Source organism: Vidua chalybeata, chromosome 34, assembly GCF_026979565.1.
Source record: "Vidua chalybeata isolate OUT-0048 chromosome 34, bVidCha1 merged haplotype, whole genome shotgun sequence".
Lineage (NCBI taxonomy): Eukaryota > Metazoa > Chordata > Aves > Passeriformes > Viduidae > Vidua > Vidua chalybeata.
Genome location: NC_071563.1, coordinates 852,179 through 872,457, shown reverse-complemented (window position 1 = coordinate 872,457; position 20,279 = coordinate 852,179). Strand labels below are relative to the sequence as shown.

Here is a 20,279-nt window from a genome sequence, read left to right as displayed (position 1 = left end):
CACTGGACTGAAGATGCCCCACTGCTGAGGTTCTGTCAAGGAGATCCCTCGGTTTTCTTCTCTGGAGGGGCCTGTGAGCCCAGACAGAGAAAACAAATGCTGATGAACAGAGAGAAGGAAAACTTGGACACATTCCTGTGCACCTCACTCTTGCTACAACATTCCTTTCTTGCCTCTCTTGGACTCACACAGCAGCGACATCTCCTTGCTGGGAGTTCTGAGTGTTGTGCAGGGATGGGGTTAGGGGAGTTCTGAGAGCTCCTCCCCACTCTCTGAAAAGGTCATTGCCTCAATCCAATGAAACTGAAGAGGAAACAAATGCCCAAAGAGCAGGTGGGAGTTCACAGGACAAACACTCTCTGTCATTCAGGATAATTTGAGCAAGTCTGGCCCTATCTAGATGGAACAGATCCTGGAAGCAAAAATAATGACCTTTCTTAAGTGATCTTCTTTTTCATCTACTTTTGAAAAGATCTTCTTGGTCCTTTTTCCTGGCTCCCCATTTTTCTCTTCTCTTGGCTTGCTGTTCTTATCTGGCTTCTTGATTCAAGGCATCAGAAGCAGTCCTGCACTGATTGCTTGATTGCTGATTTGTTGTATTGTGTTTTATTATGTTTGGTTATACTGTTGTAGTTGCCTATGTTCTGAGAATGGTTCGTCCCTGTTACTCCCCCATATCCCTTTGGTTCAACCCCTGTCACTCCTCCCTAAGCCTGCCCCTTGACTCAGCAGAACTGCTGAGTCATTCCTGAGTCCCCTCCCTGGTGCCCTGTCCATCACTCGGCAGCCCATTCCCACCACCCAGAAACTTCCATCAGGGGCGTCGAGTGATTGGATCAGGACCAGGGACCCCTCCCCTACCTTCCCCTAATAGGTTGTTAATCCCATCCATCCTTTCGAAAGCCACTCCCCAGTTTCACCCCATTGGTTGTTCTCCCCTTCCACTCCCCCCTTTATAAGTTGTTGCAGAGGCCCTCTCGGGGCTCTCGTTGGTTGGCTTCGGTTAGGTCTTGTTGGAGCTCCTGGGATCTCTAATAAAGCCTGACATTCGCCCGCAAAGAGAGTCAGCCTCGTCCTTCAGCAGGTTTGCTGTCCTGTCTCTCCTCCAGAGGCACTCCTGGAGAATCCTGCGGGGAACCGAAGGCAGTGCCTTCTGCCATCGCCGTGTCACCTGGCCGGGTCACTCGAGCGGCTGCCGAGTGGACACGACGGCAGCTTGGCGCCCAACGTGGCGCCTGAGAACACCGCCGGACCCCACGGAGGGGGTGCCCGGACGCTTCGGGGGACCGCTCTTCTTCCCTAGGATTTTCCTGGTGGACTAGCCTAGTCTCCTGTGGCTCCGGACTTATCACCTGTGGACGTCAAGCTACCCCGGTGGGAGCAGACTCCGTTTTAGGGAGTGGCGCTCCCGGGGAAGGGTCTGGTAGCCTCTCCAGCACCCGAGAGGTCAGACCCCCACTGAAGCCCCCCAGCCGAGGACTTTCTGTTCCTGCCCTGGATTTTCTGTTCCTGCCCTGGCTTTGAGTTTGCAACTTAGGTAAGTTGCTTCTTTGTAATCTCTCCTTTTTTTCAGGGAGGTTGAGGGTCTTTCTAAGCAACTCTGCCCACTCGGGGGCGTAGCCTAACTGTCTCAGGGTCATTTCCTTGTCTTCCCTTTAAGTGGGGGAGGGAGGTTCTCCTTGATTTCACTGGGCAGGTTGCTAAGCAACCTCTAGGTAGGTTGCTGGGTAGCCAGGGCAGATTGCCTTTTGATTGTTACTTTTCTTCTGGCTGGGGATCGGGTCTGCCAGACAACTGTAACATCCGACAGCATGGGTGCACAGCTGTCTGTCTCGCAGAAGAGCCTATACTACCAAGTTGTGGGCATCCTTTCGGGGAGGGAACAAAAGTTTAAAAAATCCGAAGCTCAGAAGTTTGCCAGGTGGTTGTCCCTGCATTTCCCTGATGTTTCGGCCCAAAAATTATTACAAGTGTCATTTTGGGACAGGGTAGGGAATGAAATTCTAAGATTAGGGGATCCATCCCTATCTAAATTCACATATCTGGCCCTGCAAATTCGTAATATTGTCAAAAATGAAATGCAGAGACAGCCGTCCAATGACAAACTTTTCCCCAGTTCACAACCCGGTTCATCCCATCCTACCCCTCTTTCCTCTCCCGCTGCTCCTCGTTCAGGAATTCTGAGGGGAGCAACCCGCCATTCGGTGCAGGGTTGCCACCGTCTCCCCGGCTCCCCACAGAATTCTCACGACCCCCGCCTGGGCAGTCCTGGCCAGACTGCTCGGGATCTTTCCTGTCCCCCAGTTTCTCCTAAATGTACAGCCCCGTCCCAAAAACCCACAGTTAGGTTCCATGTCCCTGATCCCATCTCCCCTCAAAATGGCCCCCAGGAGGCACAAAATGGCGGGCGCCACGCGGCGTTTCCCGCCACTTGTCCTTCTTCTTCCTGTGATCCTCCTCCCTCTCCTCCCCAGAGCCCCATCCTTCCCGAACCCAACCCCTTCCGGCCCTCCGGTTTTCCCGCCAGTCCTACCTCTCCGCCCACCGTCCCTCCCATATCATCTTTAACCCCGCCTGATGTCACCATCCACCTGGACACGTCATCACCCAATGCCCCTCCCACTGGTCCTGTTGTGGTCCCTTCCGGTCCCACCCCTGATTCCCACGGTTCCCACGACCCTCCTTCCGGTTCCCACGCTTTGTTTTCCGGGGCGGGGGGTTGTGGGAACCCAGGCCTGCCTGACACCCTTCCTACCCTTTCAGCTGCGCCGGTTCCATACGTCCCGCAGCCGGAGGGTAGGCTCCTTGCCCAGTGGTCGCCGATCCCTCAGCAGACAATTAAAGAACTGTGAATTTAAGAATTTGCAGTTCTTAAAGAATTTAAGAGGGAACGTTAATATTTCAGAGGCCTACTAAAGGCAACTTTAACATCAAATGAGTACACTCCGGCAGAGCTAAGGATCCTCTTCTCATGCCTACTTACACAAACAGAGTTCATGCTATGGGAGGTGGCATGGGAAAGAGAGGTCTGGGCTGTGTTGCCGGAGTTATGGGCCAACCAAGATACTGCACTTGACGCTGAGGGTTGGATTCTATCTCTTGACCAATTGTGTGGGAAAGGAGACTGGGTGTCAGGGCAGAAGCAGGCCGAGAAAATTCCCAGGGGGGCTCTGCAGCAGAGCCTGAAGGCAGCTGAAAAGGCTTTCTTCAAACTTAAGCCTGAAACGCCTGTAGATAATTATGTCTATATTAAACAGTCGCCTTCTGAGTCCTTTGTGAGTTTTGTAGAGCGGTTGCGGAAGGCCATCGACCTGCAGGTGCCAAGTGAAGAAGCCAAGCAGGGATCCTTACTGAGATGGCAAGGCTCAACGCCAACGAGCCCTGCAGAGCCGCCATTCTCAGCCTGCCTTTGGATCCAACCCCCACCCTCCACGCGATGCTGGAGGTGTGCAAGAGAAAAGTCACCATCCCGCAGAAGGATCAGCAGGACCGCTACCGCTCTACAAGGAGGATCTCTGCTGCAGATGCGGCCAACATCAAGCCACCGCTCATTCCACCGGCCGTTCCACCTCAACGTTTCCCGGGACCACCGTCAAAAGGGAACAACAGGGACCAGCTGTGTCACCTTTGTCGCCAGAAGGGGCATTGGGTTCAGAATTGCCCTTTGAGAACTGAATTTTTTGACTTTCAAAAGAGACAACAAGGGCAAAGAAGCCCTCCCAAGGAGGGGGCTCAAAAAACCTAAACAGCCAGCGCAGTCCCTCCCTGCGCAAGGACACAAGTAGGGTGGGTCACGTATCATCTACAGGGAGGGACAAGGAGATAGAGGACCTACCTGGGAACTTGGACATTCCTTTACTGGACTGGACTACAACTAAACCAGTGGCTAGCACAGGAGAAGCTGTGGGGTTATCATTCCCCTTGAGGGAGCATCCCGATCACCCTAACCCCATCCTAACTATCATCGCTTCCTCTGGCTCTTTCAGGCTGGTGTTGACAGAATCTTTACACCTAAGAAACAGCGATTGGCGGTTCGTGTCCGTGGACACCGAAATACCCGGGACCTGGAAGAAATTCCACTGTAAGTACATCATCCTTGGGGACACCAAACACACGCCTCTCGACATTACCATTGCCCCGGGTCTGGTAACAGCTGATCCGGGGAATTTAGTGTTATGGCTGCACTGTGCTCACCCTCCGGTGTACCTGCCGAAGGGTCAAGTAATCGCCCAGGCTCTCCCGGTACCTGAGCTTCCGTGGGACCCCGAATGCCTGGGGTCCATTCCTACAGTTTGTTGGACTCAGGAGCTGGGAAGAGAAAAGCCCAGGATTCCGTGCGGGCTGCGCCGGGGAGGTGAGTACAAATACATGAGAGGACTTTTGGACACCGGGGCTGATGTGATGATCATTCCCTCTCAGGAGTGGCCGTCACATTGGGAGTTGCAGAACGTGGCTGGACACGTACAGGGTGTAGGAGGAATTCAATTGGCTAAACAGTCAAAAAGCATCGTGAAAATTGAGGGGCCGAATGGGCAATTTGCTTCTATATGCCCATTCGTTTTAGACTATTCGGAACCCTTGTGGGGGAGAGACCTGATGGCCCAATGGGGAGTCACAATTGACATCCCGACTCCCCAGGTTTTTTGGGCAGAGACTGGCCCACAAAATTTTCAATTTGGATGTTCAATTTACATTGTCATTAAAAAGCATTCAAAGTAGAACACCTCTTAAAGCCCTGACAGTCTTTACCGACGCATCCGGAGCATCCCACAAGTCAGCGATGACTTGGAGGGATCCTCAGACTCAGCGGTGGGAGGCAGATATCGCCGAGGTAGAGGGGTCACCCCAAATAGCTGAGTTGGCTGCAGTCGTCAGAGCCTTTGAGAGGTTCTCTGAGCCATTTAATCTGGTGACAGATTCGGCCTATGTAGCAGGTGTAGTGTCCAGAGCAGAGAATGCGATATTGCAGGAGGTGTCCAACATTCCCCTGTATAAATTGCTCTCAAAATTAGTAAGATTAGTCTCCCACCGAGAGCAACCGCATTATGTGATGCATGTGCGGTCGCACACAGACCTGCCGGGGTTCATCGCTGAGGGCAATCAGCGTGCCGATGCCCTTGCAGCCACAGCAGTCAGGATGGCCCCGCTCCCAGACGTATTCCAACAGGCTAAGATCAGCCACCAGCTCTTCCATCAAAATGCGCCCAGCCTGGTTCGCCAATTCCACCTTACTCGCGAACAGGCTCGGGCCATTGTGGCCACATGTCCTTCGTGCCAGTCACATTCCCTACCCTCCTTAAGTTCTGGAGCCAACCCTCGCGGGTTGCATAATTGTGAGGTGTGGCAGATGGACGTGACCCATGTCACGTCTTTTGGCAGGCTGAAATATGTGCATGTCTCCATTGACACCTTCTCTGGTGCAGTGTACACCTCTACCCACGCAGGGGAGAAGGCAGCAGATACAAAAAACCATCTAGTACAGGCCTTCTCCATGCTCGGCGTTCCGAGAGTCATCAAAACGGACAACGTCCCAGTGTACAAGTCCAAGGAATTCCGAAGCTTCCTGCAGCAATGGGGAGTAGAACATAAGACCGGCATCCCCTACTCCCCGACAGGTCAAGCCGTGGTGGATTTAGATTTTCGAAAGAGCAGTTCAGGAAATTTAATGTAAACAATGCTCTTGACAGCCGGACCTGGGGGGGCTCCACCTTCATCGTCGGTTGTTGCTGGCATAAAATCCTCTTAAGTCTCTGGTGGGCCCCTCCTCCCTGACAGGTCAAGCCGTGGTGGAAAGGGCCCACCAGAGTCTTAAGAGGAGGCGACGCCAAAGGTCCTTCCTTTGAAGTTAAGGTTTATAAGTTTCTAATCCTGTCATGTTTCAGTTTCCCTTGCAGAATTCCTTTGGAGATGTCCCAACCCATCATAACACCGGAGATGAGCCTCATCCTGCTCACAGTGATGATGAGCGTCCTACATCCCCAGCAGGCGTGGATAATCCCTCAGCCTCAGGCCAATGTCTGGACCAGCCTGGCGAGAGCTATGAGTCAAGACCACATTTGCCTATCTACCTCCTCCGCCGCTAAACCTATGCTCTCCTGCCTTGTGGGGATCCCATTAAATCTGGATGAGTTTCCTTTTGTTTTTCCCAAAACCTCTGTATCCCCCCGAAAGAAGGCCCGCTCTTTTGTAATCAAGGAAGTTAAGCCCTGGAAAGAATGGGTCAGAAAATTACCAGTCATGGAGAACCTTCTGCAGGAATGAGATCTTTTAGGTTCTTCTAAGGCTTTTGTTTGTATCCATTTTGCCGTTGATCCCGACCCCCAAGTCCGGCCCTTTACCGAAATCAAGCAGTACAACATTAATTATACCGCAAAAAATTGGTGCCGAAAAGTAATTCATATCCCCTTGAAATCCACCCCAGACAATCGACCCCATTCCCTTCCTAAAGGCACCTTTTTAATTTGTGGGGATCGGGCTTGGGCTGGCATCCCCCCTCATCTGATCGGAGGCCCCTGTACCTTCGGCCGGTTGGGCTTGTTTACTTCCAACAAAACTCAAATCGCTAATTGGCAGAAGAAAAATATGAGCCGTCAATTGGCTCGTCCAAAAAGAGAATTAAAGAATCTGGACCCAAATTGTGATTCGGAAATTATTCATTGGTCAAAGCCAAAAGGGGTTGCGGCCATCACATTCATGCCTTGGGTGGCCGTAGCCAAAGCATTTGGGGAATTGGCTCACCTCGAGTGCTGGGTTGCTAAACAAGCAAATTTGACATCAACTGCGCATTCGGACCTCCTATCTGATGAGGAGATAACGAGGCAGGCTACCCTTCAAAATCGAGCAGCAATTGATTTTCTCCTTCTCCTCCACAATCATCGGTGCGAAGAATTTGAAGGACTTTGTTGCCTGAACCTAACATCACATGCTGAGGACATCCACGCCACAATAAATAAGATGCAGAACATGATAACGGACATTAAGAAGGAATCAGGAGACTGGCTGGGGAATGTCTTTGAAGGATGGGGACTCACGGGTTGGGTACAGTCTTTGTTTCAGATTGGACTTTTGATTTTATTTGTTTTGGTTGTCATCATTATCGGGTTCAGTGTCCTCAAACGAATGCTCATCAACTTAGTAAACACCGCGGTTGAGGTGAACCGGGTCTCTGTTTCAACACCACCAGAGGAGACCCCGGCGGAAGAGCAACCATGGCATGAAACAGCTCCAACTCAACAACCGTGGTTTGGGGACCTGTACCCGGAATCAGAGTATTTACCTCAGACTGAGTTCACTTCTATTTAGTTCTCAAATTCTGTTTAATTATTAAGTTCCATTCCCTTCTTTTTAAAACAAAAAGGGGGAATTGTTGTATTGTGTTTTATTATGTTCATTCATACTGTTGTTGTTGCCTATGTTCTGAGAATGGTTTGTCCCTGTTACCCCCCATATCCCTTTGGTTCAACCCCTGTCACTCCTCCCTAAGCCTGCCCCTTGACTCAGCAGAACTGCTGAGTCATTCCTGAGTCCCCTCCCTGGTGCCCTGTCCATCACTCGGCAGCCCATTCCCACCACCCAGAAACTTCCATCAGGGGCGTCGAGTGATTGGATCAGGACCAGGGACCCCTCCCCTACTTTCCCCTAATAGGTTGTTATCCCTATCCATCCCCTTGAAAGCCACACCCCGGTTCTACCCCATTGGTTGTTCTCCCCTTCCACTCCCCCCTTTATAAACTGTGGCAGAGTCCCTCTCGGGGCTCTCGTTGGTTGGCTTCTGTTGAGTTTTGTTGGAGCTCCTGGAGTTTCTAATAAAACCCTGACGTTCGCCCCCAAGAGAGTCAGCCTCATCCTTCAGTGGGTTAGCCGTTCGGTCGCTCCTCTGGAAGCACTCCTGGAAAACCCTGCGGGGAACCGAAGGCAGTGCCTTCCACCGTCGCCGTGTCACCTGGCCGGGTCACTCGAGCGGCTGCCGAGTGGACACAACGGCATGAAAGAGCTCGTGTAGGGCAGGCGCAACCTGCAGGCAGAGCTGTGAGCCCAGAGCAGTGACACTGCTGTGCCTCTGTCTTCATGCCTGTCACTCTGGTGGCTCTGTCACCTGGCAGCTGTTCCCTGCCTAAGGTGCTTTTGTGTGGAGGTTTGAACAGCGGTGCTGGGGCCCTGGCAAGTGCGATCTCAGTGCTGTGATCCGGAGGCTTGTTCATACAGAAGGGTTTAGGACATGGCATGGAAGGGAGGAAGCCTTGCAGGAAAACAGAGGCTCTTTCCAACAGCATGCTGCCACCTCTTAGCGCTGTTCTTCTCCTGACTCGGTTGGAGAGGCAAAGGTAGAGGGCAGTTCTGAGCCAACTGATGTTTCTACACCAGGCCAGAGGTGCAGGAGCTTTTTGGGTGCAGCTGTTTCCTCATCTTCTTTTTGCTGCTTAGAGTCAGTTTAACACTTTGTCCTATTCTCAAACAGTGGGAATACAGAAACCTAAAGAGGAATGTCCTGAGTTCCCTAGCTCCATGTTCCTTAGAAGGGACTTAGGAATTATTTAACATCATTAAAATTTAGAGTAAAAATTATGGTGGCCTAGGGCAGTTCTCCGGATGACCCAAGTGACACAAGAGCTTAATGCCACTGAGATAGGTTTTGCAAAGTGCACTGGTGCCTTTAAAATGTGACATATTAGTAGAAGTTAGTGTTCATTTTAGGGTGGAATAGGTAAACTGATGCCCTTGAAGGGTTATAGGAAACGGTTTTTCTTCTGCCATGGGGATGGCACTAAATGTCCTGTGCTGAGCTAGTTTCTTTTCCTGCAGGATTATTCCCACCAGCTCGTCTGCATGACTGAAAGCGAAAGGATAGTTGTGCCAGTTCGGGCCATTGGTGGCCGAGCTATCCTGAACTTCCCTGACCAGCTGGACTTCTCGGCCTGTCCGGTCAAGTACAGCACCCAGAAGACTCTGCTGGTTCGCAATGTCGGTAACCGGGCAGCTCATTACCAGCTGAGCACCCAGAGGTGAGGATCTGTCCTTGTGCAAAACACCTTTGGGTGATAACAGGGCTGGGAAAGAGCAACAAAAGGAAGCAGAGCGTTGCAGCTGCTGCCCTCTCTTTGTGTTGCAGTCCTTTCTCCGTGGTTCCGACCACGGGAACTCTGGGCGCTGGCGACAGCATGCGGGTGACAGTGGGATTTCACCCGCTGACGACCGGTGACCATTCCGGGTGGCTGTGCTGCAACACCGGTGAGTGCTGGGCCCTGCACGGGGCACAGGACACTTCTCCACCATCGCTCCCTGTTGTCCCATCCCATGGGGATTGTCCCATCCCCCTCCATTCCCTCCAGAGGTCCCTCCCCTGTTCCATCTTTACCCCAAAGAAAACAGAGTTTTCTGTTGTGTTAGCAACTGTTGTGTTGATAACTGTTTTCTGTTGTGTGATCAACTGTTCTGTTGTGTTTATCAAGCCCCTTGGTGTTTAGGGGCTTGATAAAGTGGATCCCCTCTAACAGGGCTAAGATTTTTGCACTCCTGTTTTGCTGGGAGTTGCTGAGTGGAGGAAGGAGGAACCCTGATTCTGCACGACCGTGTGGCTGTGCCTGGGTGAAGTTTTGTTTTATTCCTGGGCAGTGCTGTATGCGAGGTGTGAGGTTTCCATCAGACTCTCTCCAGTGCAATGTGTTTCTTGCACACCTCTGTCCCGTATGCTGCTTCTCCATTGGCTTGTCGCAGACCCTTTTTCTATGTTGCCCTTCCACATATATTTAGTTTCTGTCTAATAACGTTTCCAGGCCCTCGAGTTCCTGTTTGGTGACAAATCAAGACAAATTTTTCCTCGTCCCCATTTCCCAGGCTGTTCAAGCTGTTGCAAACCTCTCACATCTATCTCGCATTTGATTTCTAGACTGAGGAATCCCATTCAGTGTTCATGTAGAAGCTGCTCTGTTCTCATTAATCTTTGCTTTGTCCCTTTTTTATTGAATTTGCAATGCTCCAGCTTGGGTTTTGAGATCAGAACAATATAAAATATTTCACGACTGATGCGGCTGTGGGTTTGGACAGGGAGATGATGATGATTTTCACGGTGTTCATTTTGTAGTGGTTTGTCATATTGCAGAGCCAGGCTGGTTGTGTTTCCTCACCTGTGTCCCCTCCTGCTGTGGGCTGTCACTTCACTTGTTCCTCTGGGCCTCCTTTTGCTGCCCACATGCCCCCAGGCGTATTTGCTGGTCAGCAACAAGGGATGCAAGGGATCAGGAGAGACAGGAGTCTCGTGGGATGCCCAGGGGAGACCCTGGGCAAGCCAGGACTGAACTGGGCTCCTCAGCGTCACCTGAAGGACTTTGATGCAGAAATCCCGGTGATCTGAGTGGGTCACTGGAGCACATTGACAAATCTCACTGTACGTGCTGTCACCTTGGGGTCAAATCTGCACAAACACTCTCAGAAATCAGGTGTTTAAGGAGGTGCCCAGGACATCCTCACGCTGTACCCCCAGAGCTGTCAGGATGTGATAAATGTACTGATCCATGGAACTGCTCATTCAGCTAAAAGCTGTGACACTTTATCCTGTGACCTGCAGTTTGCTCTGGTCCTTGCGCTTCCATCAGCAACTGAGCTGAGCAAAGACTCCCCTTTGCTTTGTTCCAGGTGAAGAAACTATCCACACAGAGCTCCACGGAGAAGCTGGAGCTGTCCGTGTTGGGTTGAGCACAAATTTCGTGGAGGTTGAGACGACTTTCATCACCATGTCCAACCACGCAACCATGTTCATTAAAAACAGGAGTAACGTCACAGCCCACTTCCAGTGGAAGGCTTTTCCTACTGAGGAAGAAGAGAATAAAGAGAAGAGGAGGTTGGTCTGACAGATCCATTTCAGTGAGATACACGGCCCACGGCTAAAACTGACGTGTGGCCTCAGGGGGGTGTTGGTGCTTTTGAGTGCTTTAGGCCAAGGAAACCATGCCTGGCTCTCAGGTGTGTGTCCCTGCTGGCTTCAGGAGCTCAGCACTTAGCATTCCAGTTCCACTTATTCTCCAACCAAGGATGGCATTTTGGGAAGGAAAGGTTGGTTGCAATGACTGGATTTCCTCAAGTTCTCATTGGGCTTTTGCCTCTCTGATCTTCTTCCTCCATGGCCTGGCAACATCCTTCAACAGCTCACCCTCTTTCCAAAGGTGATACACCCTCTTTTTTTCCCTTAGTTCCTTCAGAAGCTCCTTGCCCATCCAGGCTGGTTGTCTTCCCTGTCAGCTCGCCTTTCAGCACACAGGGACAGTCTGTTCCTGTGCCTTCAAGACTTCTTTCTTGAAGTATGTCCATCCTTCCTGGACCCCTTTGTCTTTAAGGGCTGTTTCCCAGGGTTCTCGCCAAATCAGTCTCTTGAACAGGCCGAATCTGCCCTCCAGAAGTCCAGAGTGGAAGTTTTGTTGATGCCCCTCCTTGTTTCACCGAATATTGAGAACTCTGTTCTTTCACGGTCACTGTAGCCCAGACAGTGGTGAACAGATGAAGTTCATTTAGTCATTAGGGAACTTCCTGGTGATATCCCTGCTGTACCTGGACCCCAGGGAGGCAGCAGACTGCCCTGTGGAATGGATCCAGTCGATCTACAGGGCCCTCAGCTCCCCTTAGAAGGGAGTCACCTACTACCACTACCCTTCTTTTCCTCTTAATGCTTGAGGCTGTGATCTGTGTGACAGAGCAAGTGCAGCTGGGAGACTCTCCAGGCAGAATTTTTTCTGTAGTGTCATCTGGCAGAGCCTCTGGAGCCAAGCCTCATACCTATTCTGTCAGGGTACCTGGGTAGGTGGTGGGGGTCAGGACGGAATTTTATGACCTCCCCAGCAGAGACCCATTTCCATTCCCCACTGTCTCCTAGGTCTCCTCCTTCTGCCTGATGCCAAGAAGGGCAGGGCTCCTCTGGCTCCTGCTGAGCTTCTCTCAGGGTTGGACGGCTGTAACTCCACCAGTTTATTTCTGTGTCGCTCTCCCTAATGCTCCTCAGCCTTTCCACTTCTTCCTTAAGCTCTGCCACCGGGCAGAGCAGATCATTCAGCTGCCCACACCACACGCAGGTGTCTTTTGCACTTCCTCTGGTATTAACACCAGGCTCAGACCCTCCCTGCAGCCAGGGGCCTGGACAGCTGCGTCCTTCCTGGGGGGTTCTGTTTGACTTAGTGCACTCCTGCTGGCAGCAGCAGCAGCAGCAGCAATGGCTTTTCATCATTTGTAAACCATAGCTGGGGGAAATAAAAAAAGCAGAAAGAAGAAAGAAGAAATCCCTGTCCCTACCCCTGTCCCTGTCCCTGCCCCTGTCTGTCGCAGCCGCCCGCCCATCGATGGCTGGGCGCTCCCCGCCCTCCCCCATCGCACTCCCTGCCGCCGCCTGCAGACTTTTCCCGCCCCGGCCCAGTCTCTCCTCAGCCAGTTCGCACAGCGGCAGCGGCGGGAGGGCCGGCAGCGGGCCGACACCCAGGCAGCCGGGGCCTTCGGCCGGCAGGGCGAGAGCCCGCTGCAGAGGCAGGGCGGGCACGCTTAGCGCCCTCCCTTTCCCAAGGAGCTTGCTCCTCGGCTCTCGCCGAGCCTTCTGCTTTGCCGGCCTTCCTTCCTTGCTGCTCAGCCCCGGCCCCGGCCGAGCCTGCGGCGGGACGGCAGCGGGGGGAGCGGCTGAAGGCAGGGAGCCACATTCCACACTCCATTTCCCAGCTGTTGGTGCCGTTGGTGCCTCCGAGTTCTGCTTGCCCAGCCCCAGGGACGCTCTCCTGCCCCTGCACGCTCAGCCAGGCTGAGATGATCACTGTCAGCCTCTCCCAGCCCAGCCCAGCTCCCTGCAAGCTCTGCCAGCTGCCCTGAGCTCTGTGCAGCACCAAGGGCCTCTCCCCAGCACAGCCCAGCCGGCTCTGGCCCCACAGCTCTGCTCAGGCCAGGCTGCTCTGGCCACTGGCCCCACGGCCTCAGCCCCTGCCAAGGGCACAGCAGCAGCTGCAGCTCAGCCAGGACTCAGCCCCAGCCATGGGGGAAGGGGCTTGGCCAAGGCACAAGGAGGCTCCCTGGCTGCCCTGCTCCCCTCGGGCTCAGGTGCTGAGAGCTCTGCAGCCCCTGCTGCCATCCCATCTGCCCAGGCCAGCACAAGAGCCCCGGCCTTGGGGCCCTCCAGAGCTGCTCCTGCTCCAGGCCCAGGGCCCATCCCAGAGCTGGGGCAGCCACAAAGCTGTGCCCATTTCTGCTCATTGCTGCTCTGATGAGGATGCATCTTCAGCCACCTGGAGGTTGCTGATGGATTTTACTACTCCACAGGCCTCTTCTTTCTTGAGTTCTTCAATTCAGGAATTCAGTGAGAAAAGCTCATAAACATTTGTTCAAAACACCCAAACAAGAGAAGCCCATGGGAATAATTCAAGTCTTCAGTTCTTCTGTGGTTAATTAGACAGATTTCAGAAGTGTATTCAGTGTGAATCTAATATATTGAAAACAATGAAGAGATAATAGTTTTGTCCTGTTAAGTTTTCTCTTCCTGTTTATAGATTGATATCAGCAATGTCCAATTGATATTGATCCCCAGCACCTCCTAATGCAGTCTGAACAGATATGAAAATCAAGAGCCTTCATGGCTGACAATCAAAAACACTTTGTCCCTACCCCCACCCACCATTTCCCTCAGCCAAGCCCTGGCACTCAGAGCAGCTGAGGAATGGAGTCACATCCAGGGGTGTCCCCAGAGCTCAGGACTGGGGCCTGGTCATTTAAATCTCTTTATTGCTGATCTGGACAAGGGCATAGAGGGCAGCCTCAGTCAGTTTCCAGGTGTTTTTAAGGGAATCAAGCCTTGAAAGGAAAGAGGTCCAGGAAGGATGAAGACATTTCAAGAAAGCAATCTGAAGGGGGAAGGAGCAGCCTGTCCCAGCGTGCCAAAAGATGAGCTAGTGAGGAAAATTACTGTCCAGGCTGCCCATGCAGCTTTTTTGGGAACACAGGGGAAAAAAGGACCAGCAACTTAGGAAGTGTTTATGGACTTTGTTTAGGGCTATATGGAAAGAAAATTAGAGAGGTGAAACCTCAATTAAAACTAAACCTAGTGGCTTCTGTAAAAAAAAATATTTTTATAAAAAATATTTTATAATTTTTTTTAATAAAAAAATTAGCAAAACCAGGGAGAAGGAGAATCTCTATTCTTTATTGGATGCAGTGGAGAATATAACTAAAGATAAAGGGGTCACAAGCTCAGTTCCTTCAGAGAGAACTAAAGATCAAGTAACTAAAGAGAAGGAAAAGGCTGAGCTACTTGACACCTTGTTTGTCTCAGTTTTCAACAAGAAGACTGGTTGTCCTCAGGACAAGTGTTCTCCTGAGCTGGTAAATGGGGACGGGGAGCAGAACATTCCCTGTAATCCAGGAGGAAGCAGTTGTGACCTGCTGAGCCACTCAGATGCTCACAGGTGTATGGGATCAGATGGGATCCATGCTAGGGGGATGAGGGAGCTGGTGGATGAGCTCCCCAAGCTGCTCTCCATCATTTATCATCAGTCCTGGCTCAGCAGGGAGGTCCCAGGGGACTGGAGGTGCCAATGTGACCCCATCCCCAAGAAGGGCTGGAAGGAGGAGCTGGGCAGCTCCAGGGCTGTCAGCCTGACCTCGGTGCCCAGCAAGGTTATGGAAGAGATCATCACCTTGAGTGCCATCACAGGGCACCTGCAGGATGGCCGAGGGATCAGAGCCTGCCAGCGTGGATTTGAACATCTACACTGATGATCTGGATGAGGGGACTGAGTCCACCATCATCAGATTTGCAGATGACACCAAACTGGGTGCGAGTGTGGATCTGCTGGAGGGTAGGAGGGCTCTGCACAGGGACCTGGACAGGCTGGATCCAGGGCCCAAATCCAACAAGGTGAGGCTGAACAAGTCCAAGTGCCGGGTCCTGCACTTTGGCCACAACAACTCCTGCAGCACTACAGGCTGGGGACAAAGGGGCTGGACAACTGCCAGGCAGAAAGGGACCTGGGGGACTGATGGACAGCAGGCTGGGCATGAGCCAGCAGTGTGCCCAGGTGGCCAAGAAGGCCAATGGCTCCTGGGCTGGATCAGGAAAGCTGTGGCCAGCAGGAGCAGGGCAGTGATTCTTCCCCTGCACTCAGCACTGGTTGGGCAGCACCTCGAGTGCTATGTGCAGTTCTGGGTCTCCAATTTAGGAAGGACATGGAGGGGCTGGAGAGTGTCCAGAGAAGGGCAGCAGGGCTGCTGAGGGGTCTGGAACACAAGTCCTGTGAGGAGAAGCTTGGCCGCCACAAGCCAGTTATCCCTGTGGTAACTTTTCTGACACCTCCTGCTTAAAACCCAAAAAGCCAGAAGGATCGTGAGGCCCCGCTTTCACGGTCTGTATTCGTACTGAAAATCAAGATCAAGCGAGCTTTTGCCCTTCTGCTCCGCGGGAGGTTTCCGTCCTCCCTGATCTCGCCTTAGGACACCTGCGTTACGCTTTGACAGGTGTACCGCCCCAGTCAAACTCCACACCTGCCGCTGTCCCCGGAGCGGGTCGTGGCCGGCGCGCGCCGGCCGCTTGGCGCCAGAAACGAGAGCCCCCCTCGGGGCTCGCTCCCCCGCCTCGCCGGATACGTGAAAAAACGATCAGAGTAGTGGTATTTCACCGACGGCCGGGACGCCGGCGGGCGGGTCGCCCCGCCGCGCCCGGCGCGCGCCCGGCCTCCCACTTATTCTACACCTCTCATGTCTCTCCACAGCGCCAGACTAGAGTCAAGCTCAACAGGGTCTTCTTTCCCTGTTGATTCCGCCAAGCCCGTTCCCTTGGCTGTAGTTTCACTGGATAGTAGGTGATAGAAATGGGCCAGGAGACCAGCTCCTTTTAAAGGCCTTGACTGAGTGATCAGCTCTGGGTGGGAGCCTGAGGGGTCGCGCTCACCGCCGCTGCTCCCTTTGGCGACGCAGAGGAGGAGGTGATCAGTTTTGCTTTGCAGCAGAACTGGGACTCCAGTCCTCGCGGGCGTGCCTAGGAAGACGTCTCCCAGCTCATTGACTAGGGTCCTCATCTCAGTCTGATTACCTTTAGATGGTGGTGATCTCCAAAACCTGGTTGATGGTACAGGGGGACTCTTCCCCACTGAGTCTTGTCACTTAATTTTCTAAATCTCCATGTCGGCTCGTTGTTTCCGGGGCCTCTTGTGGAGTCTTCTTCTGCCTAGCTTCATTTGCATATTACCGGAGCTATTTCCGGCCGCCATTTTGGGAGCAGCGGAGGCAATACCCGAGAGACTCAATAAGGGTACCAATAAAGGGATTCAACAGTGGAGGAAGTAACAAGGGGTACAACTGGAGTATTAACACAAGGGGGTACAACAATTCAACAGTGGGGGAAGTAACGGGGGGGGTATTACAACAAGGGTACAACTGGAGTGAATATGGTGTACAATAAAGGTGTCTAACAATTATCAGCTTATTTCAACTATCTTAACTTTACTGAATTTATTCATGACAGTAGGTAGGGACAGTGGGAATCTCGTTCATCCATTCATGCACGTCACTAATTAGATGACGAGGTATTTGGCTGTTTTTCAAACACATATATAGAATATATGTTCCTTTTCCAGGTTAAGTAAAGGTGGCCCGTCCACCTTGGACAAGTCCGGTGAAGTGGTCCAATTTGGTTGTAAATTGACACGTTATGAAATAATAGGTTCTGTCCCTGCTCACTATCAGCTACCTAACGGCTGCCCTACGTCCCTAGCTGTGGTCTAATTTATTAAAAAAAGTATAAGACAGTACAAAAAAAAGAACACTATATAACAATACAAAATTAACATAATAAAAACCAACAAAAGGCAGTAAAAAGGAAACAACACTACACCTACTCTGGGTTATGTAGTTTTCTGGCCCTACTGGCGAACATATGTACAATGTCCACAGATGACAGGAGCGCTCTTGTGGAAAAAGTCTCTGCAATTGTCACTTGCCTCAATTTAGAGAGGCCAAGAGTATTCAAAGTTCAAAGTTCCCTTGGTGCCATTTCCCCCGCGCTCCTAGGGGAAAGCCCATAAAGACAACGTCCTTTGCGTTGGTGAAACTCCCAGCTGATGGGAACAAACTTTCTGACTGACTGCAGAGGCCAGGACAAAGCTGAGTGGTTTCCCTGCCATGCCACAGCCCTTCCTGGCCTCAGGGGCTGATGGCATTTGTGCTCCCTCAGGTTCATGTCCCCACACCAACAGCATGGCTGTGCTCCCACCAGCTCTGTGCAGTGCAAACAGGGGCTCCTGAGCCAGTGCTGCTGTGTCTGTGCCTGCAAGGATGTGTCACCTCTGTGAGCTGGGGAAGAGGCCAGGGCTGCAGAGGGGAGATAATGTTGGCAGCTCCATGAGGACGCTCTGGGACACTGCCATGGGCTGTCCAGCACAGTGAGGAAGGACCAGCCCCTGCTCTGCTGTTCCTTCCCCTCTCCCCCAGGGCCCTGGCTGAGCACCAGCCATGCTGTTTGCCCCCAGCCTGCCCACGGCCAGCCTGGGGCTGCTGACGGGGGTTTTTCTCTGTTGAGCATTGGCCTGGCCGTGTTCTTGAGAGAGCCTGGGCAAAGGAGCCTGGAGTCCCCAGGCCCTGGCCTGAGGCGTCAGCACTGCCCCAGCAGTGCCCATGGCCTGTCCCTGCTGCAGCCCTGGCACTGCCACCCCCAGGACTGTGCCCGGCCCCGAGAGCACTCAGGCCCTGCAGCAACACCAGGGCCACCAGGGCAGCCGGGCAGTGGCACAGGAGCAGCACTGGCACCACCAAGTGCTGCTGCTGCTGGGCACAGCTGCTGAGCCAGCACTGATCTGCCCCCAGCTCTGCACACAGACATTGCTGCTGCAGCTCTAGAGAAGGCAACAAAAGGGGCATCTCTGCAAAAAACTTTGCTGGGAGATCCTTGAGTTCCTTTAAAGCCACCATGAGCACAGCCCCTCATTGACACAGTCTGTGGCTACAGGGATGGTGAAGAGAAACAAAATGAGAAATGCCACAAGGAATGGCTTTCCTCTGTGGACTAGATGAAAAAAAATAAAACAAAGGAACAAAAAAACAAGACATAACCATCAAGAAGCATCAAAGGTGACTTTTATCCCAAGTGATTTGTGGTTTATTACAATTGATTTGCCAGCACTTGAATGATCCTGAAATCATCCAGTCATCAGTGTCCACACTGCAGCCTTGAGCTCCTGGTTCCTCAGGCTGTAGATGAGGGGGTTCAGGGCTGGAGGCACCACCGAGTACAGAACTGACAGTGCCAGTTCCATGGATGGGGAGGAGATGGAGAGGGGCTTCAGGCAGACAAATGTGCCAGTGGTGACACACAAGGAGAGCATGGCCAGGTGAGGGAGGCAGGTGGAAAAGGCTTTGTGCCCTCCCTGCTCAGAGGGGATCCTCAGCATGGCGCTGAGGATCTGCACATAGGAGAGAACAATGCACACAAATTATATGAGTCCTAAACAGGCACTAACTGCAATGAACCCAGGTTCCCTGAGATAGGATGTGGAGCACGTGAGCTTGAGGATCTGAGGGATTTCACAGAAGAAGTGGCTTAGGGCATTGTCCTGGCACAGGGGCAGGGAAAATGTATTGGCTGGGTGCAGCAGTGAAAAGAGAAAGCCACTGGCCCAGGCAGCTGCTGCCATGTGGGCACAAGCTCTGCTGCCCAGGAGGGTCCCGTAGTGCAGGGCTTTGCAGATGGGCATGTAGCAGTCATAGCACATGATGGTAAGAAGGGAGAACTCTGCTGAAATGAAAAAGACAAAAAAAAATAGTTGGACTGCACATCCTGTATAGGAGCTGGTCCTGGTGTCCCAGAGGGAATTTTGGATGGCTTTGGGGACAGTGGTGCCGATGGAGCCCAGGTGGCTGAGGGCCAGGTTGAGCAGAAAGAAGAACATGGGCGTGTGCAGTTGGTGGCCGCAGGCTCCGGCGCTGATGATGAGGCTGTTGCCCAGGAGGGCAGCCAGGGAGATGGCCAGGGAGAGGCAGAAGTGCAGGAGCTGCAGCTGCCACGTGTCTGCCAGTGCCAGCAGGAGGAAGTGGCTGATGGAGCTGCTGTTGGACATTGGCTGTGGCTGGGCATTGGCTTCTGCCCTGTGGAAAAAGACAGTGATGAGTTAGAGGAGATACCTGTAACCAAAATCAAAGCCATTTTTCCACCTCATGACTCAGCAGGAGTTTCTCCAATAAAGAAACAAAGCTTTTGCTGAAGCTCCCACTCTGTCCATGACAGGAACTCCTGTGCCAGTCTGGGACATCCCGGCTCTTTGGCAGCCTGGGGACTCCTGGGATGTCACCGTGGAGCCCCCGTGAGTGCCTGTGACAGATCGGTGCCTTTGCAGCCCAAGGTGCCCTGGGATGTCACCATGGAATGGCTGTGACTGCCTCTGACCACACGGCTCTTTACCATCTCCAGAAGGCCCTGGGAGGTCTCCATGGAGCCCCTGTCTCTGCCTGTGACATTCCAGTTCTTGAACAGCCTGGAGACTCTTGGGAAGTCCCCATGGAACCCCTCTGAGGGCCTGTGGCAACTCGGTTCCTTCCTAGGCAAACATCACCAGCCCCCTGTTGCTATGGTCAGTTTCCATGGCAACCTTCACCAGCCCCCTGTTCCTATGGTGGGGTGGTTTTGCATGGGAGGCGCTTATGGAAGAAATGCAAAGAGAAGCTGCTAGCAGTTTCCTCCATGTCTGACACAAAAAGCAATCAGTAATTAGCTTTGAGAACTGACAATCTGTTAAAGCGCTGAGAAAGCTGATAAGCCTCTGTGAACATACATGTAAAAAAGGAAAAATCCTGGGAGATCCCTCTTTCTTTTCCAGCCGGATGGCCTGGCAAAAGAGTCAGAAAATACAGATATTGAGATGTGAACAAGATTTGAAATACCAAACCTTAATTACTGAGCAACTTGAAAGCAATAATACAGCCAAGTTGAAAGCAATCCCCCCTTCTGATTAAACAATGGCCTTTACTTACAGATAGATCCAAAGGTCAAATGGAATGTTCTGTCTCACCCCCCAATGTATGGTTCATCCCACACCTGTAACCCTCCCCTGAAGTATCAGGTATCTGTAACCCCATTGGCCCAAGTCCTGTCCCAGCCCACCTTGAAGCCCCCTGATAAGGTGTGGCCGAGGGACCAGACGCTCTCTTGGACCTTCCTCTTGGGACACTCACCCTCTCTCTCTCTCTCTCCCCTGCTCTCCCTGGGCCTGCCACGAGTTGCGGCTAGCAACTCCAAGCAGGGCCCTTCACCCCTTAGAATAAACCAAATGTTCTAAAGA

The 20,279-nt window shown here is 52.4% G+C and overlaps 2 protein-coding genes and 1 pseudogene across 3 annotated transcripts; 2 read left to right on the top strand and 1 right to left on the bottom strand.

The window, feature by feature from the left end:
- Positions 1-1,553: 1,553 nt before the first annotated feature.
- LOC128802178 (uncharacterized) lies at positions 1,554-8,034 on the top strand. Of its 2 annotated transcripts, none has more exons than XM_053968419.1 (3): positions 1,554-3,786; positions 3,987-4,081; positions 5,883-8,034. In XM_053968419.1, exon 1 carries the CDS (start codon positions 1,812-1,814, stop codon positions 2,850-2,852), a length of 1,041 nt encoding a protein of 346 aa, XP_053824394.1. In that variant the 5' UTR covers positions 1,554-1,811; the 3' UTR covers positions 2,853-3,786; positions 3,987-4,081; positions 5,883-8,034. The 2 variants fall into 2 exon arrangements, with proteins under 2 accessions (XP_053824394.1, XP_053824396.1); XM_053968421.1 differs by having other exon boundaries at positions 3,987-4,354.
- A 565-nt stretch (positions 8,035-8,599) lies between these two features.
- On the top strand, positions 8,600-12,768 carry LOC128802185 (hydrocephalus-inducing protein homolog). Its single transcript, XM_053968432.1, has 3 exons — positions 8,600-9,002; positions 9,110-9,228; positions 10,633-12,768. The coding sequence occupies exons 1-3, from the start codon at positions 8,827-8,829 to the stop codon at positions 10,845-10,847; spliced, it is 510 nt and encodes a 169-aa protein (XP_053824407.1). The 5' UTR covers positions 8,600-8,826; the 3' UTR covers positions 10,848-12,768.
- A 5,308-nt stretch (positions 12,769-18,076) lies between these two features.
- LOC128802177 (olfactory receptor 14J1-like) lies at positions 18,077-19,870 on the bottom strand (annotated as a pseudogene).
- Positions 19,871-20,279: the final 409 nt, after the last annotated feature.